Genomic DNA, 25,511 nt, shown 5'->3' on the forward strand with positions numbered 1-25,511 from the left:
ATACCAAGGTTCAATCAAGATATTGTGACTTCATTATGGCAACCTGCCCGCCCCCCTCCCTATCCTTTCTGCATTCACCTGCCACAACAGATGATAAATGACAAATAAGATAATGGTAAAGTATAGTGTCACGAACGCCGGGACAATTTTCCTCTGAATGGGTTTATATCACTCTAAAAGAACGATGGCACACGCCCTCAAGTGCTTTAGCTACTCTCTCAGCCAAGTGAATAGCTGCATATTGCACCAAACATGTGACTCACTTCTGCACGCTGCTTTATCAAAATGAAAGGCTTCAGGGGTGCATTTTCACGCCCACATTCAGCATCTTGTGTAATCCAAAGTCACACAAAGGAAGAGACCAGTCAGAAGTTGTGTTAGTTATTAGGCCATCATCTCCAGAGGCACACTGGATCATAGTTCAAAACAGGACAGCCAAGAGTTACACCCCATACATTTCTTTGTTTTTGTCGCATTCCTGAGCCAATAATTTGATGACCGGGTCATTGGTCAATAGGAGACTCAGTAGAGGCTCTTAGAGTCTCCGTCGGTCACCAAATTATTGGCTCAGTAATATGATAAAAACAAAACAATCTCCATGAATTCAAGGCGTCATGGGGTGTGTAATTAATAGAAAATAAGTATTGTTTTGGGTGAACAACGCCCTTTAACCACTTTCAACCTGGTGTCCCTTTTTTATATTGTAAAAAAAAAGAGAAGACATAGCAGATCCACAAGCTTGTAGATCGGCTATTCACACAAATTGTGCACATTTTATTTAGCACACAGTCATACATTGAAGTATATAATATGGATTAACCACTTAAACCCTATATACTTTGTTGACCAGGGTCCCCCAGGGCTCTATAGACCTGCTCCTTTTTTCCCCTGAACACCAAATCTCTTCACAAAAAGATATCTACAATCTCACAACTTGTGACACGTTGTGAGTTTGCAGATCTATTTTCACCGAATTGTTCACCCCCAGAATAGGGACGCTAGGCTTCAAGTGGTTAACATGCCAATTTTGTTTAACATGATTCCCAAGGGTGAAACTATATTTGAATACATGCAGATCAAAGTAACTAATACCAACGTACCAGATTCTTCCAGGTGTGTAGATATGGACAGTGCAGACAGCGCTGACCAGTGAATGAGCCCTACTTGAGCAGAGAACGGGCCTGTGTGAGTGATTCAGATTATTGACACTTTTTCAAAAGTATGCCTGTGTTCAAACTAATTCAAATAAGTTAAATAGCTCTATATTGTGATAGTACTCATTGCTATAGACTCAGCATTTTTAGGTCAGGATACCTATTTTAACCAATCAGGAGAGAGAACTTGCACAGAATACAGATTAAACAATTAAATGGAAGTGGAAGTGATAAAACTAAGAAATGAGCAGACAAAATACGAACTGGAACACTAAATTGAAGCTGATAAATGGGCTCATAAAGTTCCTGATTGGCTGACATTTTTCAATCCACCTGAAAATGTATTTTCTGTTTATTAAAGAGCTAGAGAGGCGGGGAGGCCTCTGATACTGAACAAATACTATATAACAATGATTACTATCAGAATATAGGGCTTTAAGCCTTTAACAAATAACGTTAACCAAAAAATATCACTTACCCTACCTTAAGTTTAAACATTGTCAAAGTGCCATTTGCTATATAGGCTATACCCTCAAAAAGGCAAACCATTGGTGAAATAGTCTGTAGCAATCTATAACAAAATTATTCTGATAGCTTTCGCTTTGACCTCTACTAACCCTAACCCTAAGTAACTTGCTCGAGTATGACTGTAAAATCCAACAGAATGTTGGTAAATATATATACAGTATATGCCTAATGGTTAGTGTGGGTGGGTGTGTGTGCTGCATAACTAGAAACTAGCGTGCACTGAGGGGTCAGAGGGTTCATACGGGGCCGTCCGTAACAAAATGATGACACTGGATCTTACATAATACATAATACTGCTGTGCATCATGTAACAATCTGTACTGTACCCAATTGCCCTTGGATATCTTTGAATTCACATTTGAACATAGAGCAACAAGTGAGATAATGCGATTGATGATGACGGAATATGAATGCCTTCATCCGGCAGATGCAGCCTTACAGTAAGGAGGTGACAAAAGTGACAGACCATAATATGCCTGCCTCAGGATGGTCACATGTCAGTTGAATTAGATTGTGGTTTCACAGCAGACGGCTCAGTCACTGGTTAATGGACACTTTCTCCTGAGGTTAAAAACAGTGAATGCTCATCTGGGGGGGAGAAAGTTACACCAAGCCAAAGATGATAAAAAGATGGTACTTTGCCTGGGGGGTCTGGAGTGAACAAAGAGGCTCAATCTCAATGGTTCAAACTGCACAGTTCTGCTGCGGGGGGAGATGTAATCGTGATGCAACGAGAGTCAATTCAGCTGAAATTAGAATTTAAAACAGCATGGCAGAGTATCAACCCACCCACCCTCTCACACACACACACACACACACACACACACACACACAGCCTTTTATAGTTTCAACAGCCTCAAGTGACCCATCTGGTATGTATGATCGTGGTGTTCCACATTATACAAGAATTTCATTAAAAATGTATGATAATCGATTCACCCTAGTCCTTAAAGGGATAGTTCCGCTTTGTATCTTTGAATCTGATATCGCAAGCTGATCCCAAGGTCAAATAGTAAAAAAACAGGGATTTTATGGGGCCTGGTTCTGGGACCCCCAGTGGTCCTTGAGGGGATTCCAGGGGGTGCCCATCTACGTAATTGACTGATGGTTAGGAACCAAATGGACCCCTACGGATCTGTAACTGAGAGAATTACATTAACATCGTAGACTGGGGGAGATAAAAAAAATCGTATCAAATAGGAGTCCGTGGCCCTAACTGGGGGTCCTTGAAAAAAAAGAAAAGGTTGAGAATCACTGTAGCACAGTGGTTATCAACCAGTGGTCCTTGAGGGGGTTCCAGGTGGTCCCCAGCTAAATGATGGAGAGTTGGAAACCAAATGGACCCATATAGATCTTTAACTGAAACCAAACAGACCCTTCAAATGCACCCTTACGGGTTCATTTGGTTTCATTTTACACTCTCAAGAGTTAAATTATTGTTAAACATCTGCATTACTTAATTTACAAGAAGTCTATACCAATTAGAGCATGTAGAAGAATTGTTATTTTTATCAACATTTGCCGGTTATCATCTCTCCTACGGTAACATCAATACAGCATGATGGAATTGTGGGAAAAATCTTATCCAAAAACAACAAAATATTCAAAGTTTTGGGTCTGAGAGGCTAAATCTCATCAAATGGTGAATCCGTGGCTCAAATGCCAAATAAATAATGGACCTTGATATGAAAAAGGTTGAAAACCACTGCTTTAGCAGACAACCAGTGAATGTGGAGAAGCACGTACTGTATGTGTGGCTGATGTGTCTCTCACCTGCAGTGAGAGAGAATTTGGCTCAGGCAGACAGCGATCATGCTCCTTGTCTTTTTCACTCATTGCGTGTCTGAAGAAAACGCCTCAGTATGAGAACAGAACGGAGACAGCCGCAGAATAACCTCTCACTTCATTGCAGGATGCCTGACGTCTCACTGTAGTGTAGGCAGTGGTGGACAGTACTCAACAACAGCACTTTGAGTCAAAGTATTGATACTCGACTGGTCAAATATTACTGGGCTACAGTACAAGCGAAAGTTGCCCAGTCAAGTTTGTACTCGAGTTAAGAACTTGCTTTTAAAAATACTTAAATTATTCAAAAGTACATGCTTTAAGTATTCAAAAGAACAAATTACAATTACATAACTACAGAAATGTTCAACACCTATCTATAGTAAAATTAGCAAATCTACAAGCTCAAATCTTTGAGCTTGTAGATCTGCCATTTTCAATATTTGAAATAGGGCTTACGTGGTTAATTCACAATGTGCATTTTTCTTCCTAGAAATGTAGTGAGTAGAGTGAAAGTACAATATTTGTCTTTGAAATGTAGAGGACTGAAAGTACAATATTTGTCTTTGAAATGTAGAGGACTGAAAGTACAATATTTGTCTTTGAAATGTAGAGGAGTGAAAGTACAATATTTGCCCTGAAATGTAGTGGAGAGTGATAAGTATCCAAAAATACGAAAACTCAAGTAAAGTACAGATACTCAAAAAAGTTACTCAAGTACAGTACTAAAGAAAATGTACTTTGTCCAAACATGACTGTCCATCACTGACTGTAGGACTCTTCAGATCTCTGATGTTGAACTGTAAAAAATTTACAGTATGGACAAGCACGGGCAGAGAGAGCATTTCAAGTAGCATTCCTCCTCCGCTCCCTAGAAATGATTCCTATGATGTGCGATGTGTCTGTGCACGTTGTTGCACTGCTACACAACCAAGACAGAGTCACGACAATTAGGTTGCTCATAACGATATTTTTTATTTTAAGTACATCGAAACAGTTTCCCCACAAACCTGTAGCGGTGAAAGCTTGCTACAGGGTGTTCACACGACGATAGATGCACAGCGGCCATCATCAGAAAAAGGACCAGATCATCATTATAATCATCAAAAAGGTGTCAGTCATCATCATCTTTGTATTACTATAACCATCACCAGCTCATATTAATTATCTCCTTAACACACAAATCATTCACGGAATTAACATCTTTCTTAAGACAGACCCCACAGAGGTCTCTACCGGACCAACAGACCTGGGCCAAGTAAACAACGGTAACAAATGGACTCCCAGAGTTAAATCAACATTCATTGAAGCATTGGCCAATCATTTTTGGTGCTCATTTTATCCTACTTGATGTACCAGGTGAGAGGGGTATCCGTGCCAATCAGAGGAACATTTATAAAAAAGTACTCATTTTTGTGTCACTACCTATTACAACTGGTTTTCAATGTGAGGTCCAGGGAGTGCCCCAGGGGTCCTTGAGGACGTTCCGGGGGGGTTCCCCTGCTAATTGATTGATAGCTAGATACCAATTGGACACTTTCAGATCTGTAACTCTTAGTGTACAATTGGAACTAAATGGACGGGTCTATTTGGTTCCATTTGTACAGTTTCAATGTTAAAAAGATTTAGAAACACTGGCCTATACTGTACCTTCTGGCACTGTTAGGATCCTATGCAGCAGAGCCACCTGTCAATTTCTCTAAGCAGGTTACAACAAATGCCAATGAGTTATTTGTAATCTTTATAGCAGGGGTCTTCAACGTTTTTCAGGCCAAGGACCCCCTAGCTGAGAGAGATGAAGCAGGGACCCCATCTATAGTGTATACAATTGTGTTTCAGATTAATCTTTTACTTGGTCTGCTCTTTTTTCCCCCTCTACACACCAAACCTCTTTGCCAAAAATAGCCGATCTACAAGCTCACAGCGCCTAAGTTCTCCTAAGAAAAGGGATGCTAGGGTTTTAGTGGTTCATGTAAAAAAAAAATCATATCACACAAAGATTTGGCAGCCCCCCTGTAGTAACTCTGAGGACCCCTTAGGGGGTAACAGTCTTCCACGCCGACATCTCGCCACTCCGACTAGTGGCTTCCGCGTGCGGTTAGGGTTAGGGTGAGGGTTAGGTATAGGGTTCGTTAACGTCGGAAAGGCGACATGTCGGAAAGCCGCCATGTAACCCCCTTAGGGGTCCCGGTCCCCCTGTTGAAGACCCCTGCTTTATAGAACTATTTGACCCAGGCCCACATCATACTGGTAACTGCACACAGTGGAACTCATGTCCACCTCGGTATACCCAACAAAACTTTCAAATGGACAACACGGATAACACACATACGTACATTCAAACACACTATATAAGTACGGTAGCAAAGGGAGGGGAAGGTGAAGTCATTTTTCTTTTTTTTTGCTCTTGAATTTCTGTTGAAGACTCTCTCACACCAGGTTCAAAACAATTCTCGCAGTAAAACACATTTAACTACAGCCAAGAGCCCCTCTGGAGGGCTATGTGGGCTGATGAGACTTAATATTCAGCTTGAACCAAGTCCGAGAAGAGTGCACACACACACACACACACACACACACACACATACTCTGTGTGATGATTTGGCTAAGGGACAAGGGCCTCTTAGCGCAGACTGTGGAGTGCTTGTGTATAACCAGTAAAAACATGAGCACTTGAGTAGCAACCACATAACTGAGCCTCAGAGGATATTATTAGGGACTGAACCATCATGTAATACACTGACATCCTTGTCAATAGCCTAACAATGCAAGTGCATTAATCAGATCGCATCCCATGGAAATCATTTTCTCAATATGACGTTTTACTCCATGAATATAAATAACATAATGCAAAAAAGAACGATTGATGTCAACTTTCAATGCACTCATCTTAAGCCTAATTTATACTTTGTCGTACAGCAAAAATAGCCGATCTACGCACAAGCTCACAATGCATGTCATCGCGACACGTTGTGAGGTGGTGGATCGGCTATTTTCACCATGTATTAATCAAATATTCAGGCCTAGGCTATTTTTAAGAATGTATGCCCGTAATGACATGCCGAAAATAGGGATGTCAGGTTTAATTAAGCTTTCCAGACTTCAGCATCTGCAAAGCAATGATGCCTATGTTTCAATTAGTGGTCACTTTCTCCATTGGATCCTACTTAATATGCTCCGATTCATTCATTTTGACTGGCCTTTAAACACACAGGAAGCAGAGAAACGGAAGCATGGTGTTCTACAACAGTGGTTCCCAACCTTTTCTGGATAATGGCCCACTTGACAAAAGCGTTCATGGCCCACCAACCTGACCACTTACTGTAACAGTGAGTGTCAGTCAAGTGGTCAGATGGGTGGGTCAGGTGAATTTTCAGAGCATGTTTATTTTAATGATCAATCAAAATTGATTGTGTTCCAGCTTGGATCAATGGAACCAACGTAGTATAAATTAAGTTCTTACTTATTGGCATCACAAGGAAAGCAACATTTTCAAGGTTTTAAAGACAAAATACTGTCATTTGTTTTAATATAAATGTTATATTATCATTCAAATCTTAAGTGTTTTGCCAATTATTTTGGGGACCACTTGCAACACCCTCACGGCGGCCCACCAGTTGGGGATCACTGTAGAGTGTGAACAGTATATAGATAATCAAATACCCAAAAGGTATACTGTGTAGGTAGAATCCAAGAATACTAACGCTTCCGAGGAAAGAGCAGAAACCAACGTACAGCAGCAGAAGAAGAATGAATGCCTTAACCCATTCAATCCGGGAACGCATCTGTGTCATTTTAAGATTTCTTTGGGCTATTAAAAAATAGCAGCTATACAAGCTCATAGCGTGGCACCGAGCTTGTAGGTATATTCAAAGCAAATCTTTGAATATATATATTTTTGATGCAAACATTTGTAACTGAAATCTGCTTCTGGAAATATTTGACAAAAGTTCGCTTTAAAAAATACATATATTCAAAGATTTAAACACATTTTCACGATTTTTCAAACATTTTTGAGTGGTGCCAACCACTCCTATATCTGACTTTGTCTCTGTGTCCGTGTGTATGTCCGTATGTCCAAAAAACAAACATTGATGACAACATCAATACGGGGCTCATCAAAGGCACCACTCTCTTCACACAGGGTGTGATTTTTCTTTATAGCCAAAGAAATCTGAAAATGACACAGATGCGTTCCCGGTCTTAATGGGTTAATAACTTGCGATATGTACAAACATGCAACAGCGAGGACCCACATCCCAGAATAGCAGCTTATTCTCAGATAAATTACATACCCTCAGATCACACACAAAGGTGGAGGATGGGACAGGCGAGAACAGGGGGTGGTGTGGTGGGTGGGGTCAATCTGTCAAGCCTCAAACTCGTTCATTCATTTTGTTGTCAGTGACACGACGAGACGCATTTCTGGAGGACATGAAACGGTAGCTTTCCTCGCAACAATGGACCCTGTTCATGGACATCTGCGATGAGACCCACAGAGAGCAGCCGAGAAACCAAGAACATGACATCATATTTCCCATCAGAAAAAGGGTCAAACACACACACACACGCACACACACACATGAAGTGAAAAGTGCCGACAGGCTTGTCAAGCCTGACAGTGTGGCCAAAGGAAATGAGTACAAACACAGCTAAGCTAACTGTACAGCAGAGATAAGACGGTGTCCAGAGGGCCATGTCAGTGTCAGTGTGGAGTCTGATAAGGAAAAGTCTTGGCCCCTGGGACTGTGCGAGGTGGGCCTGGGACAGTCCCTAATAGAAAAGGAAAAATCCCATTCTGGGTCACAAAGGCCCCAAAAAGAAGCCCAGGGGTCCTTCTGCCCCCATTAGTCTCAACAGCTTTTTAATGGAAAAAAGGAGAATGAGGCTCCACTCCAGGCCACAATGTATTTCAAAAATCCTAAGAGAGAGAGATAGAGAGAAGGAGAGGGAGGCAGAAAGAGAAGGAACAGCGAAACAGCACAGGTGATAAGAGCAGCAGCACACACAAGTCTTAATATCGAAAAAAGAAAAGAAAATCACCATGTCAAACACCCTGTTAAACATTTCCTTTTAAACTTCTTTTTTCTTTTTTAAACCTATCAAGTCTTATGGATTTATCCGTGACGGATACACAAGGCCGAAAGATCCCGGCCCGCAGATCACTGTTTTTTTTTGGCGAGTGCTGCTCTTAAAGGCGTACAGTGTTGATTCTTAGCGGCTGCACGTTCTTGCCATTGGCGTGGCTTTGGCCGGGACTGAAGTACGGGCACAGCTTGGCGGAGAACTTCTCCCTGTAGGTGTAGAGCCAGGACATGTCGTCCGCATTGTAGAACACCAGCAGGCCCTTGGGGTAGTCCAGGTAGACCCCCACCTTCTCCAGCTTGCTCTTGACGTTGAGGCGGGTCCAGGGCTCGGTGCAGGCGCTGTACTGGTTGCCGTCGTGCATGACGATGCAGTAGAAGCCGCGACTGGGCTGGATCTGGATGCTGCCCTTGCGGCTGACCGTCTCGTTGGCCACGCCGATCATCCACTGGGTCTTCTCCGACACCATCACCTCCCAGTAGTGGACGCCCGTGCCGAAGCCCTCCGCCCCGAGGACGGACACCTCCACGTCGAAGCGGCGCGGCGAGTCCTGCAGCGGTTGCGGGTGCAGGTTCCCGTAGGCCACGATGGTGCAGTCGTCCGACAGGATGAGCCTCTGGTGGGCCGTGATGGGGTCAAGGGTCAAGGCTGCCGGCACTGGGAGAGGGAATGAAGAGAGACAAAAGAGGGCGTAAATGGAGGGAGCGACGGTAGGATGTAAGGCAAGGGAGCTAGAGTAGGATGGAGAATGAAACAAAGATTGAGTCATCAGTGCTTTTACCTAAAGCCTAATTTAATATACTTGGCCATACAACCGTGTGGCTCTCAAAATAAACTGTTGGTTCAGATAATAAAGCCAATTACAGATAAGATAAGATAAGGTAGGATACTGAGCGAGAGGAGAAAAAACAAACCCCACTTCAATAAGTAATGAGAGAGCTTAGGCAAACAGCACACCTACAGTATACACGTATTTGCTGTGTCACTCTTATGCTTATACTTCGTCGTACGATGGCATTGCGTGCCAAGAATAGCTGATCTGCAAACTCGCGATGGGACGCGTTGTGAGCTTGTAGATTGTGCATTTTCAGTACGGGACACCATCATACAACGAAATATAAATCAGGCTTCATGGCCCAACTTCTCTTTCTCACTGCAGCTGTGGTGTGAATGGTTGTTTAGCCGAGGCAGTGAGCAGCTCAACCACTCTACAGAAGGGGGGGGGGGGGGGTTATTGAGTCAAGAGTCTAGAACGATCAAAATGTCACCAAGAAGGATTCATCAAGGACAGTCAGTGGAAATGAAAGAAACACGAGAGCGTGTTTGAGGGTAGTTTGGTGTGGACTGTTTAGCAATCAAACATATGAACTGGTGTGTGTTTGTGTGTGCTTAAGAGCATGTGTGTGCTTGCGAGTGAGCGTGCGTGTGTGTGTTTATTGTTGTATTGTTATGCTTCGTTCACACACACTAGTGGCGACAAAAGCAACAAAATGACCAAGCGTGGTTAGATACACTGTCAACTGGGTCGCTGTTGAAGTGTTGCTGAAGCCACACTGCTTAAATGAAATTGTGAAACAAAAACATGGATTGATTCAGCTTCAGTGCGTCAATGGAGCGCTTTTTTAGGGTCGGCTGTCAGTTTGCAGCTTCATGTTGCTGGCTTCCATTAAAAATTACTTGTAGCCTGTTGCTTTGTCACAGCTAGTGTAAACACAGCATTAGTGTGTATGTGTATGTGAGTGAGTGTACAGTGGAGTATTTGTGTGTAAACTATACTTGCTCACAGACGGTGTCTGTATGCAAGTATAGTTTTTCTTCATCTACTGTTGTATGATTATTGCTGTATATATAGTTCATTGTTGTGCACTTTTTAAATCTTTGCTGCTGTATTATCCTATACTAAACAACAGTGCTTCTCAACCTTTTCACCCCCCAAAATAATCATACCGTATTTGAACTGGGGAACAGTAGGCATTACATTTAGTTTGACTCGGTTCCACAGATAAACATTGTGAAAATAGCCGATCTACAAGATCACTACGCCTCGAGTTGCGAGGCGTTGTGGGCTTGTAGATAACTTTTCTTATATTAGTTTCTTATATGTTTTGACAATTTGGCCAATGTCTGACCAGTTTTTATAGTATAGTTTGATTACCTCTGATGCAGTAATTGTCTTTTTTCATTTCTTTCTTCTTTTTTTTATTTATTTAACAGGTCTTACAAGTCCTTAAATTGTCACTTTACTGTCATCTGGGGACCCCCCCACCCCTCCAACAAATCATATGGAGACCACAGGTTGAGAACCACTGCCCTATAATAATTGACCAGGGACGTTACAGAAGAAATAGTCACTACACTGACATATGACATGCATACCACTAATGCGGCAGTTCAACCACATGATCATACTCATCATGCCCTGAGGAAGAAGATGGTGGATGAACACCCTCTCTGACACTCTACTTCCCATTTCAGGAAGTCGAAACAAACAAGAGTCATACGATGACTGTGGCCGAAACTACACAGTGGGACTTTTGTTTTTTAATGTCATATACATAAACTATGGTCCAGAGAGGAAAGAAAATAAATAAATTACCACAGAGTTCATTCAAAGTCAAGTGTTCCCTAGAGTCCAAACGAGCAGCAATGTCATACCAAGGTATGCAAATACTAGTGGAGCAGAGAGCAGTAATTACAGCTATGGGAGGTGAACGGCTCCACAGGCCCAAAGCTGCTCTCTGTGCAGGATATGTGGGTTAGGGCAGTGGTTTACCACCACGGGGGGCCAACTGGAAAGGAGAGTGAAAGTGAAAAAAATATATACAAGAGATGATTGTGCCAATTTTACCACTTTCAACCTGGCATCCCCTATTTTGGCTACTTGGGGGTCCTTGGCATGGAAAAGTTTGAAAAATACTGGGCTGGGGGCGTTGATGGCCTAGTGGTTAAGGTGCGTACCATAGGCTATGATGCAGCCTGAGCGAGTCCCGGGTTCAACTCACGAGCCCAGCGGACTCTTGCTGCGTGTCACTCCCCGCCTCTTTCACCGTCTCCTGTCAAACTTCCACTGTACCATCAATAAAGGCAGAACCCCCCCCAAAAAAGTATCTTAAAAAAACAAAACACTGGGTTAAGCCTGATTTAGCTCACAACAGTATGAATCGGGCTTTGGAGAGCCCTGCTCTCAAACAGTGACCACACCGCCTCTGAGCCACACAGGGTTCAAGTTCAGTCAGTCATCATGAAGCCACATCAGGAAGAACAATACAGGCCTGTGTCCATGACCCTCTAGCAAATCCATGGAGCCGACTCAGAATCGAGTGGGAGGGGGATTTTGTACTGGATGTGCACTTCCTCTAGTATTTATGTCAGTCAGCATAAATGAGCATGGTAATGCGACTGGCCAGTGAGGGGGGGAGACGGTGTCTTCTCCAGTCAATGACAATGCCAGTGTGTGTTACAACACTTTCAGTTGCATTCTGAGTATGAATTTCTGTTCTTACACAAAACATGCAGGCACAGGAACTGCCAGCAGTGCCAACTGGATGAGTGAAGGCAGGCACCAGGTTTGTGAGGAGGTAGCCTGTTATTTATTCCCAAGAAAGCATTCAACACAGAGAGAGAGAGGGGGAGATAAAGAGAGACAGAGATACAGCGAGAGAGAGGGAGAGAGGGGCAAGAGAGAGAGAGAGAGAGAGAGAGAGAGAGACACAGACAGACAGACAGACAGACAGAGATGACGATGGCAGAAATGACTTTGTCCTGTCTCACTGGCAGCTACTGGTGATGAATTGGAACCAATTGTTCCATTTGGCAGCCAGTCAAGGAAGGCCAAGAGACTGCCCTGCCTCCCCTCTGCCAGGAGGGTAGGCTAAAAATGAGAGAATTGATCGAAGGAGTGAAATATTGCTCGGTGCATTACTTTAAGTAATCTTCTGTGAGATTGAGTGATGGCCATAGGCAGGCGGGGGGGGGAAGCTCCTCCGCAACATTCCGTCTCTAACACAGAAGGTTCATCACAGCCCTGCAGTTCCAGACATCCATATCTCATCAGAAGACAATAACCGCTCACAAGCATCCCAGCAATGTTAATGCAGGTTGGGATTAGTTCTCACGCTGGGATATTTCATCATCTGGGTCAGATATCCTGCTGCTGAATGAAATTATAATGAACTGTCCAGAGTGACCCTCACTACATTCCTCACTTAGAGGACATGCTTGTTTCGTATGAACCTTGAGAGTTTGTGTTGAACTACACCACTGTGCACTCATCGAGTTACCCTGTGGATACAGTTAAGCCTTTTGCAGGCACTCGTACAACGTGCAAGTGTATAATGTTCCAGTAACATCCGGTGATACATACCTGGTGAAATATCCTGAAACAGAGACTTCCATATTGTGTACTGTAAAGGCCCCATGTACTTGGATGTCGGGAAATCTTCATAGGTCAGATTGGTCTCATGTATCTTCCCTTTAATCCTATGACAGAAAACAGATCAATGTCATTCTATGCAAGTCTATGTTGTTGTGTGTGTGCGCTCTACTGCCTCAAGTCAATGGATCTGGTTTGTGTCTGGTCCGAATGTGGATTTGTTGACATTAACAACTGGGGAAATGTTTTGTGAATGCCTATGGCTATCATTCCAGAGCAACAGACATTATTAGTAACAGTCAGGAGGGCCCAGGTCTGGTGCTGTAAAGAGTATGAACTGTGAACACCCACACATATTATAAGAAAATGGGGTGAAGCGAGTTTAGGAGCTTATTTGGACTCCAGAAAAGAATATAAAACATGTTGTAAATTGCTAGGCTGATTAAAAGGCTTCGCCTGAAAGTAATAAAAATAATAAAACAAAAAAAAACACAAGGGATAACTTTTAGGATGGTTTAATTAAACCACCCCCACAGATTAAACATTACGGCTGGTTTACATCAGACAAAAAGACACCATCTGCTCAGAGATTAGCTCATTCTGTCGTTCAAATGTTTTTCTTTCTCCAAAATGTCTGGAACCCTGATGATTAAACAGTACGAGATGAACTGGCACCATCACAAATAATGATTTCTGGTTACTTTAGTCCCAGACATATAATATGGTTAAATATGCTAGCGTATGATATCCTAGCGTCCCTATTCTGGGCATCTCATAATACTGTAGGCTAACAATCAGCAAAAATAGAAGAACGTTCAGCAAAAAAGGCGATCTACAACATGTCACAAGACGATGCGCTGTGACCTTGCAGATCTGCTATTTTTGGTGAAGAGAGTTGGTGTACCAGGAAAAAAAAGTAGAGTATAGACCCCTGGGGGACTTGATCAACGAAGTATAAAGGGTTTAAGTGGTTAAATAGGCTGTAGTGGCATGGTGAAGTAGTCTATAATTGTATTAACAGTAGGACTCTAAGATACTGAATGTCGTTATTGTTGTTGTTGCTGTACTGTACATCTGTCTCTTGTCTCTCTCTCAACACAACTGGTCAAGGCAGATGGCCGCCCACCTACAACACAGCCAGGTTCTGGTCGAGGTTTGTTCCTGTTAGATAGATGTTTCTTTCCTTGCGAGTCCGGGGACCCCCAGGGGTCCTTGAGAAGGTTCCAGGGGCGTTGTTGTGAGCTTGCAGATGTGCCAATTAAAAAAAATCTAAAATGTGACAAATTTGGAATATTTCTGAAACATTTTAACACAAATTGTGTATGGGGGCTCCTGGCACGAACTCCTTTCAGAAGGGGGTCCGCAGCCAATAACATTCATTTGGGGGGGGGGGTCCTTGAACCACTGGACTACAGTATTGATCTCTTAGCAAACCTCTCGGAAGTGACAGCCACGCCCTCCAGGAAGTCGTGGCGTCCTGTCTCGTTGAGGCGCTCCTGCAGGATCTGTATGCCCTCCTTGACGTCGCGCAGCTGCTGACTGTAACGCTGGATCTTGTGCTCGATGTCGGCGAACTTGCGCGCCGTGTCGATCTCCAGCTCCTCCAGCATGCTCTTCTGGCGCTCGCGCAGGAACCGGTGCAGGCGGTCGAACGCGTCGCCGATGGTCGCGCGAAGACTTTTCGCCGACGACTGAAAAAGACAGAGGCAGGAGATGGTGAATTTGTGCAATGTTCTTTACTTTTCTTTAAAAGTAGCAATATCAATACAATGTAGAAATACTACAAGTTCAAAATTTTACTCGAGAGTAAAAGTACAAAAGTATTGGCATCCACAAAAGCTTTTTCAAAATTTGTCAAACGTTTTTTTTTTAAATTGCATATAGTAGAAATATAAAGTATTGAAAAATTGACATACTCAAGTAAAGTAAAAGTACCTCAAAATTGTATTGTACTTGAGTAAATGTACTTAATTACTTGTAATGTGTGATAAAGAAAAAAGCTTTCAGGCAATGTTCCTTTTGATGCGTTCTTTCAATGCAATATGAAAATGCACAAAGTGGCTTTGAACAGCGGCTGGCTTCATTAAAGTATTTCAGTCGCTACAGTGGCAGACTCTTAATTGGACATGACTCTGTATCCCCAGGGCTTGCAGTGCGCTTTAACAACATAAACATTATGTAAACATTTATTCATTCATTCTGCTCCTACGTGCATTGATTTTGTGAACACCATCTCAGTTCAGACTGATGGACAAACCCACGGGCGCAGCATATTGTTTTGTTGAGGCCATTAGTACATTTTTTCAGAGGAAACTTGTTTTAACAGGCTGATCAGACCGGGGCTGCCAGGGAAACCCCTGTGTATGAAGGTGGGTGATTAGAAGAGCGGCAGACTGGAAGATAAAACGATGCTATTACTGTGCCAAGGGAGAGAGGGCTGCAAGATGAGGAGAAGGAAGAGAGCGAGAAGTTGTGGAAATTGATTTCGTTGAAGGGGGGGAAATGAGAAGCTGGACATCAGAGGGAATGAATCATCAGAGACTGAGAGCGTCAGAGAGGGAGACAGAACAAAGGGGGCCAGATGAGAGAGCGCTGCAATAATCACCAGAGTAGCAGCACCAGACCTACTGACCAAAAGGAAATGCTGGGTAGGGGTGCAACAGTTAACTCTTTCATTGCCACACTTATTTCAGACTGTGTCGTCCCAGTGCCACGGAAAAAGGTGCATTTTTCCTCTGTTTGTTTTTTAACATTGAAGTGAATGGAGCAGCAATTTTTTGGATAGCGTTATCTCCTAGTTCCTTTGAGATAAACAAAAAAAAACAATACCAAAAAAATACATACATATTAATTTATTTTTTTTTTAATAATTTCGTCATTTCCGTCCGTGGCCATGATAGCCATAGTAGCATCGGACGGTAATTCCCGTTTTTGGCAGTCAAAGAGTTAATGGAACTAATCAATTTAATCGATTATAAAAGATATTCTATAATCGATAATTTAATCAAAATAATCTGTGAATAATCGACCCCTATTTTGGCTATGTCATTATAGGCGATGCGCGAATGTTTAAACAAAAACTAGTTAAAATAGCAGATCTACAAGATCGTCTATTTCAACTATTTTGCATTACACCATTGTGCGACAAACTGACTAAGCATAAAATAGGGCTTAAGTTGTAATAGATTTGTTGACATATATACGTGTATATATCTTCTTTTTTTTATTGTCACTGCCACAATACACACTAGACATACAGGGGAGCAAAATACCGTTCTCCGCAACTCATTTAAAAACAATTGACACATTAAAAAGAAAGTAGAGAGAGAGCAGACAACATTGGTAAAAAGAAAAGTGCTGATGCATTCAAAGTGCAATGTAGATACAGTACTATTCAAAAGTGCTATTCATCTCAAGATGAATATAAAAATAATAAATATATATATTTAAAAACCTGTTATCAAATAATCACTACTAAAATAATCGATAGTTGCAGCCCTGATGCTGGGCTTTGTTCACTGACATTTATTGTTCTCATCAATTATCCCAAAATATCTTTTTTTTTTTGTTCAAGGTTTTTTTATTTTATATTTTTACATACAGGTCAGTAATAAAAGGCATACAAAAACAGTGAATGTATGTATGTTATCCCTCCCACCCCCCCAAAGTTCACGCTCCCAAAATATCTTTGACCAAATACATTGATATCGATACGATAATATTGTGACAATGGTTTTATAAAAATAAAAAAAGTGAATATTGCAATGTGGAAGGAAAAGACAACACTTCTGCTGTAAATCACAATATTACAATATCCCAAATCCCAAATGATAGAATCAAGTCTCATGTTACAATATCAATATATCGATATATTGCCTAGCCCTATTTTAGGCAAGAAAACTACATTTGTGTTCATGCCTAAAATAGGGCTGCTAGGCTGCTAAACAACAGCAGAAAATCTTAATCTGAATTAGAGTGAGGACTACTCTCTCTGTGCATCTGTTAAGTGTCCGCAAAGACCAAAGATCTCAATTTAGAAAAAGATCTCAATTTAGAACTCCTCACAAGAGGAGCTGGATTCTGGAGCACTGTGACCCAAGGCTTCATTACTCCTGCCTAAAGAAAAAAAAATCAATCACCATCCAACCCCATTCGTGTTCCTTCTCAAACCAAGGGCAAATATACTCTCTGTGTTCCAGAGGGAGCCCATTAATATCCCTCCTGTGCAGGCACAGAGGGCTGTGACATCAAGGTGGGCAGTGTGTCCCCACTGTCCTCCCACCTGGGATTGCTAATGACACAGAGGAGAAAGAGATGGTGAACCGCAGCAGCTCGGCATTCGCTTTAACCGACGTGTCTGTCTCTCTGTCTGGGCCGGCAGGCTGCGGTGGTTGCTGGGAAGACGATTGCAGCCAACAGAGCGAACAGGTTCGCTGGCTGCCTTTCAGGGCACGAGAATGGGACACAATGTCTCCTGCCCCTCAGACCGCGAGACACTCCAGAGCACAAGGCCGACGCGGCCGTTACGGAGGAGAGCCAATGTCGCTGGTTAGAGCCTATTCACAGTAGACATTTTTGACGGGTAGACAACACAACTGAAGGTAATAACATCGATTGTGGCTGCGTTTCATTTAGGTGTAGCACACAGTCTGCCAGCATGGGAAACTCCTATACAGTTGGCACACAGACACACCATAATGAAACATATCCACGATCAACGATTAACCATCAAAGTATCTGCTGAGAAAAGGCTACATTTCTCCTCACCACGACTCATCTTCCACAGCAGCGGATCCCTAACTCCGGTTCTCGGGACACCCGGTACTGCTGGTTTTCCATTATATCAGGTCCAACCAGTCTCAGAGTAGACGGTTAGAATTACAAGGACAAGGGCATTCGGGTGGTGGAGGGGTAAAGTTCCTTTCCACCACCGAACCGTGGAGACTGGGGTTCCATTCCTCTAGAGTGCCTCCAGCTTGGCCGAGCACTCGCGGGTGGGAAGCCGGCAGGGGAGAACAATCTCTACACCCTCCCCAAGACCAACAGCAGGGGTTACAGTACAGGTGCAACATTTAATCGAACTAATCGATTTCATTGATTGTAAAAAATAATTGATAATGTAATCAAATAATTGATTGATAATCAATCTCTATTTTGGGCATGTCATTAAATGATATAAGTATATGTGTGTGTGCGTGTATGTATGTATATACACACACACACACACATGCGCGCACACACACACACACACAGTATATATACAACCACACACACTTTATATACAGTACACACATACATACACACACACACACACACACACACACACACACACACACACACACACACACACACACACACACACACACACACACACACACACACACACACACACACACACACACACACACACACACACACACACACACACACACACACACACACACACACACACACAATACACTAGGCTTTCAAAATGCTCTGTGATAGATCCTGCCATTTCGACATTCATTCCTGTATCCAATGTGACTGTGACAAAGCAGGGCTCATCACGAGAACATACAGTACTGAAAAACGCTCCAGTATGGGTGCGGAGACACTTCATTGTCAGCTTCCTAAATGCATCAGAAAGATGGAAAGATCAATTTTAGTCACACTGTGGCCCCCGTCCAGGCAGTGCGGCCTCTACAAATGGATGTAAACGTAATGAGATGGTGATGCTGATTTACTACGGGGGAGCAGCAGATGGCTGAACAAGAGACCTGCGGATGAATCACAGTCAGATCCAGTCGATGGAAGGCCACAAATGGACAGAGCCTGTATCTGCCTGACTCCGTTAGTATGCTGGCAGAAAATCCTGCAGTGCAGGACTCTGACCGACAGACAGACTGACAAGCACTGCTGTGACATGGGACAGCCATACGTAAACAGAAAGAATGACAAGAAATCTCTGACGGCAGAGACAGCCACGCGTAAATAGAAAACGTGACAAATATCTCTGACGGCAGAGACACCCTCCTTGTCAGACATACAATAGCTCAACGTCACTACAGGGGAGAGATGAGACAGGGAGGAAAGGAGGAGGAAAACCTGCAGTATTGACTAGATGCTCATGTGCAGCTGATTAAAACAAGTTGTCAAGATTAAAACGGCTGCTCAATAATCCAATTTACTTGTTGAAATTTCACTGTCAATACAAGCCTATTAGGCAGGGGGACAGATGGCCAGTGATCAAGGTCTTCCCGTTTATCGTCACCCGTTCTTTTAACCGGTTCTTTTAAGTGACTCAAATAGACACATTTGATTCAAATTAGCTGCCTGGTTTGAGGAGACCCATGCAGGCAGGCGTTCAGGTACCTTTGTCTCAGTGAGTTGTCTCTGCAGGAGCTGCAGGGCCTCAGTGTGGCCCTTCTCACTGTCCTGCAGGGTGGCCAGCTGTTCCTTCATTTCCCTCTGCAACACACAAACAAGAACACCACATGAGCAACTGGTGAAAGGACTTTAATACAAATCCCCAATTTAATCCATTACATTGGAATTATACTGGAATTATACTGGAGTGGTAGCAGGTCAAACTACACAATACTTGCAGGGTGCCATTCTAAATGCAATATACGCCCCCCCTTTTTTTTTTACTTGAAAACCATCATTCTGTATTTAACCACTGAAGCCCTACATACTTTGTACGACGAATAGCTAAAATAGGCAATCTAACATGTCAGCTTGTAGACTGAGCTGGTAGATTGTGAGCTCATGTAGCGTATCTTGACAACACCTTAAAAAAAAAAAAAAAAAAAAATTATATATATATATATATATATATATATATATATATATATATATATATATCTGTTTAACTTGACTGAATCGTCGTTTTATAAGTGTCACTTTTTCAACCTTCTTTTTCTCATTTGGGAAAAAAGACCTACATGAAACGTTTTATTACTGTGGTTGACTTCTTTAGTCAGAGGAATTGTCATTTGTAAGGGTGAATACACTGTTCTTGTTATAGCCAACTTGTTGCTAAGGGAACTGACGCCAAAGGTCCAAGTTCTGTTCAAGGTTGGACTCTCCTCATTCTGGCTGCTCAGTGGGAGGTTCAGGTGTCTCAGACACCTTCTAGCCCTAAAGGGCTTCCATGACTTATTGATTAAGGTGGACTGATTGTATTAACAGCTCGGCGCACTGAGTCACAGCACAGCAAATGTCAAGTCTGACCAGCAAAGAAGGCAAGAAGGTGGTGGTGGCGATATGAAACACAGAAAGAGGTGGTTTATTCAGTGTAAAATGAGCTCTCTGGAGATGGTTGGCTCTGTCAGAGAAACTGGGTCTTGTCTCTAGTCAGGCAACCCCACACATAACCAGTGTTTCTCTTAGCCCCCTCCAAGATTCCTCAGGATGGGCTCCTGTCACAAATGGTTGCAGGTTTTACACTGGTCCCCTGTGCTTGTCCAAATGCATTCTCGAATATATATTTCAGAGAAGCCATGGAGCTGCAGAGACACATTCCCTTCAGCTCCTGTGTGAACACAACATAGCCACGTAAGACCTATACTTCGTGTTACGACGAATAGTAAAAGAGCCAATCTATATCTTGTAGATCTGCCATTTTTTAAAATTTAGTTTTCACCAAAATGACATGCCCAAAATAGGGATGCAGGGTTGAAAGTGGTTAACATTAGGGCTGGATATTGGCAGGTAACTCACAATATGATACGTCTGCCAATACAATGCACATGACCAAAATGGTACAAGATACGTAAAGCCAAAACAAATAATGGGCTTTGAGAGTGGCATAGACTAGATTTAGTTACAGTACAATGTTTCATGTCCTCCTTGGTATTCTCTCACCTCTTTCTCCCTCTACATTGCAGAGGGATTTACCAGCATGTAGGCCAGGGTAAGGCTCAGTGGAATACAAATGCAGAAATGTTATTAAAAGCAAACCAAAAAAATATATACACTGCACATATTTCTATACGGGCCCATCAATATGACACAGGCATCACTGACTACATATCCTGATATTGTGAGACAGCTCTAGTTAAAATGCCATCTTGCTCTTTGTATTCACAGCCTGCCTCTTCGCTAAATGCGGTCTGTGTGTCATGCAGCCTTGTGTGTCACCTTCCCTGTAATCCTGAGGGACAACAGCTCTCCTGAACACCACTGCAGAATAAAAGCTTCAAATGGAACTGTCAGTTTAGCAGTGTCATTAAAAACACCCGCCACTCACAAATGAATACCAAAACAGAGGGGAAACAAAAAACACACATTAATACAAACGTCTTTGAGAGGGTACATAAAGGGCTGCTGCCGTAGCATCAAATTCCACCCACTTGGGCAGAGAAACAGCTGTACAAAACAACAGCATTGACATTCAGAGAATCCTTGACCTCAATTATGAGCTAGAAAATTAAAGGCAGATAAAATATGGGCTGTTGGAAATAAAGCACTCCCCCTCCCCTTTCAAGGACAAGGAAAACAATCCGTACTGCAGTCAGAGAGGGAACGTGACTCTCCATGTTAATAATAGGAGTGCAGCAGGATCAGCAGTCTCTCATCTGCGGTGGGTCAAAGGCCTCTCCCACCGGCAGAGGAAGAACCATCATGACAGACTTGCATGTTGTCTGACTGTCTAGCTCAAATGAAAAAAAACTATTGGGGAGGGATTCGATTAATTGAATAATCGAGAAGCCTGTTTAAAAAAAAAACATGTTTTGTATTGTTTATACATCAATGAATCAACATTAAAAAAATAGTTTTTTTTAATAATTGACTAGCCCCATTTAATACTTAGTCCTACAGTGTCGCACAAAATACATCCGTTTGGACGATATATTGACATTGTCCAGATTTTTTACCACTCAGATTTTCAAAAATAGACAATCTCACAATGCATTGCAACACACTTGAAAAGGCGTGTGTGGTTAAATAATACAGTAATAAACTTCAGTTCATGTATAATTAGAGTTAAAAGTTCTATTCACATATTTCAAAACGTTATGCTTATTTATACATGTTTACTTATAAGTTATGTTCTAGTAGTAGAACCTTTAATCAAATCTAAGTTTTTCAAGCCGATTTGATTAGAAAATCAGCATCGGACCCAAACATCTGGCATTGGTCAGGTGGCTCCAATGAGGCTCATCTATGACATATGACTCAACATTTTGGCAAGGTCTCAGCTCGATCCGTCACCCATCCTACTATAATTCTAGTAACCTCTGTCTGTTTGTCTGTAGTGGTGTCACTACCCGGTTCTCCTCAGTGGCTGGAGCAATTGCTCTGATTTTGCACACAGCCATTGACCATTACCATCTGAACTTAACTGTGAAGCCCGTTTTTCAATTTCATCAAATCTCAGCTTCTTATTAGCGTTTATGTGTCAAACAATGTCGCCTCCCGGGTTGCCAGATCATGTGCGCATATCCCCCCACGGATGCGTCGACCGGGTATGGTCTAGTTGACATAATGAGCCATTGACTCGATTAAAAAATGTAAGTTCCATATTATCAAAAACATTTAACGTATTGGCAGTGTGCATACAAAGTTTGATTGGTTCAGCGGTTTGAGAGATTAGCTCCAGCCAGACACATAGAAGGCTCTTATAGACGGCTAGTCTCTTGCAGAGCCACATCGTTTTTTAGTTTTTAATCTACTTTTTAACCCAATAAGGGTCTTATGTTGTTGCCGAATGTTTTTTGTTTTTGTGGGGTTATTTTTATGCTATTGTTTTTAAACCCTGTAGCACTTTGTGATCTGGTAAAATGTAAATAAATTAAATGTATTATTATTATGGACATATTAATGCACATTATTACACTGCTTAGTTACATACTTGATTCTGATTGGTCAATCGCTGAATTCAGCGGTGTGTTATTTCTGAATAATGACCGATGAGCTCAATAACAGTCCGCTGTCTAATCAAAGGGTCAGAGCAACTGCTGCGCTGCTTGAATTTTATGCTGTATCCAACCATGCCATGTAAACAAACACACAACATCATTTACAACTTAACATTGCTCTCAAGAATGTTTTTGAAAACATTTGAAGCGAGAAATAGAGGATGTAATAACCGAAAATGTATTTCATTTGAACAACACTTCCTTGTTTTCCGAGGCGACCGTGTCCGCCCACTCGTATATACTGTAGGTACAAGCAGTGAAATGCTTGTGTGGCATGTTCCGCAAGATGAAAATAATATGCATTATACTGGAATGCAATTAAATAAAACATACAGTAGCTATACGTTAGAAACTTAACCACACTATCCAAAACCAGACAAAAATAGCCATCTACAACCTCACAACATTGCTTGCAACGTGTTTTGAGGTTGATCTGCTACTTTTCACTACTAGAGGTTCAGGCCCTCACATCAGGAGTTTGGGCCTACATAAGGTGTAAGGGATGATGAGATCTGAAAGGTATGATGGAGCTAGACCCAAGTAGCGATTAATAGGCTAGCATTGTGGTTCTCAAAACTTTTTATGGCTCAGGGCATCCGTGTACTGTAAATATTCTTTTCATCCACGGCACCCCTGAATTACATTGTTACTTTATAGCACCCTACATTTGTCAAATTACGGCACGTAAATATGTACATCTGTCCCCCTAAGATACAGTATGTCAAGGGGAAAACTTGGCGAGAAAAGAGAGAATATCAGCATCCCTATTCTGGGGGGAACATTCGCAACGCGCTGTGAGCTTGGAGATCGGCTATTTTTGGCAAGGAGATTTGGTGTACTGTAGATCGAAAAAGAACACAACGTACAGTGAAACTCAGGTCTGTTTTACTAATTATAGAGGGTTTAAAGTAGGGTGAGTGATATCGTTTGGTTAAAGCAAAACATTTTTTGGGCACTATATTCTGTGTTTGTTCAGTAACAGGGGTCTCCCCGTCTCTCCAGCTCTTTAATAAACTAAAATTAAATGAATACATTTTCAGGTGGGAGACAAAATTTCATTCAATCAGGAGAGAGTAGCCATTTATCATCTTACATTTTATAGTGATCCAGTTCCAATTTTGTCTGCTCATTCCTTTATGTCATAACTTCCAATTTTACTTGTTTATCCTGTATCCTGTGTGAGTTCTCTCTCCCGATTGGATACAAATGGTACCCTGTGGTGACAATGTATTTTCTGTTTATTAAAGAGCTGGAGAGATGGCGAGACTCCTGTTACTGATCAAACACTCTATAGCGATTAGTACTATCAGAATACAGAGCTATTTAACACAAATTGCATTGAAAAAATATGACATTTCCCTAGGTCTAGGATGTCAAACTGTGGGGAATTGGGGGGGGGGGGGGGGGGTTATAAATCTAAAAACAATTTCATCCTTCTGTCCTTCCATCCTTTCTTGGCTTCTCTCACATTAGCAGCTCCAGGGTACATGTTGGGAGGTGTGTGTGTGTGTGTGTGTGTGTGTGTGTGTGTGTGTGTGTGTGTGTGTGTGTGTGTGTGTGTGTGTGTGTGTGTGTGTGTGTGTGGGGGGGGGTTACATTTCTTCAAGATGCTTAAAATTCCACAAACTTTCCTCACAGCTGCTAGCTTTATTAAATTCAGCCACTCGTTCACCAGTTAAAAAGGCAGTTATTGGTTTCAAAGTGCCTGCACCGATAGAGGTGGGAACAAAACATGCGGAGTCGCTGAACGTATAATGAAAGAGCCTACAGGAGGGAGAAGCACACACACACACACCAGTATAAATGGTTTCCTCTGATTTCAACAGATGCCATGCAAAAAGCACCCTGCAAAAAATGTAAAGGCAAAAAAAAGTTATGACTCATAGCCCTCCTGAAGGGCATATAGTATGCACAGGCAATATGCTGCTCAAATTCATAATTCATTTATTCCACTGAAAAACAGCAGCATCGACCCCTTTCATCCGATTGTCATTAGGCTACCTGTGCACACCCCAAAAGCACCCGCATAAACTGTGGTGCAAGTGATTTTTACAAGGACGGTTTAGCATAACCTTCCCCAAGCTCAGATAGTAATTCTGTCAGGTAGCAGACAGCCGGGGTAAATAGGCTGCCAGCCAACAGAGCAGCAGCAAGCAGTGAGCACACAGCAGCCGTTACAGACAGGTCTGCTGCTTTATGAGCTTCTTGTAAATCACTATGGGCACAGGGTCGGAAAATATGTCATCCATACAGAACCAGCCCTTGCACCGTTGTCACCGAATAGGTGTGTCACAGCAAGGGCACCGTCATAACACACGTTCAAAGTTATCAGCTTGTTTGTTAGGACAAGAAACAGGGCATGCATGTGTGTAAAGGATGGGCCTTTTCTTTCTTTTTTAACATATTTTTTAGGGCTTTTCTGCCTATATATAGTGGAGATGGACAGGAAACCGGGAGAAAGAGACTGGGGAGAGACATGCAGTGAAGATCGTCGGGAACGGGACTTGAACCCGCAATGCACTGTCAGGCTACATTGGAGCCTAGGTGCCCGGATCGCTAGGCCAGCGGTCTGGGCCAGGGATGGGCTTTCTTCTTTTAAATGTCCACACTTGAAAATGATGTTGTTTGTCAGCGGTTTATCGTAGCATGATGTTATGTCATATTTATAGATATAACATTGTA

General features: G+C 42.4%; 1 protein-coding gene across 1 annotated transcript in view; it reads right to left on the minus strand.

The window, feature by feature from the left end:
- Nucleotides 1-4,423: 4,423 nt before the first annotated feature.
- trim62.1 (tripartite motif containing 62, tandem duplicate 1) overlaps nt 4,424-25,511 on the minus strand; it is a 40,758-nt gene continuing 19,670 nt past the window's right edge. Inside the window, exons 3-6 of the mRNA XM_084063554.1 lie at nt 19,279-19,374; nt 14,359-14,615; nt 12,916-13,031; nt 4,424-9,209 (exon numbers count right to left, since the gene is read on the minus strand). Of these exons, the coding sequence (XP_083919680.1) occupies nt 8,659-9,209; nt 12,916-13,031; nt 14,359-14,615; nt 19,279-19,374 (1,020 nt within the window). The 3' untranslated portion in view covers nt 4,424-8,658. The remainder of the gene's footprint in view (nt 9,210-12,915; nt 13,032-14,358; nt 14,616-19,278; nt 19,375-25,511) is intronic.

The sequence above is a fragment of the Gymnoscopelus microlampas genome, assembly GCF_963454915.1.
Source record: "Gymnoscopelus microlampas genome assembly, chromosome: 7".
Lineage (NCBI taxonomy): Eukaryota > Metazoa > Chordata > Actinopteri > Myctophiformes > Myctophidae > Gymnoscopelus > Gymnoscopelus microlampas.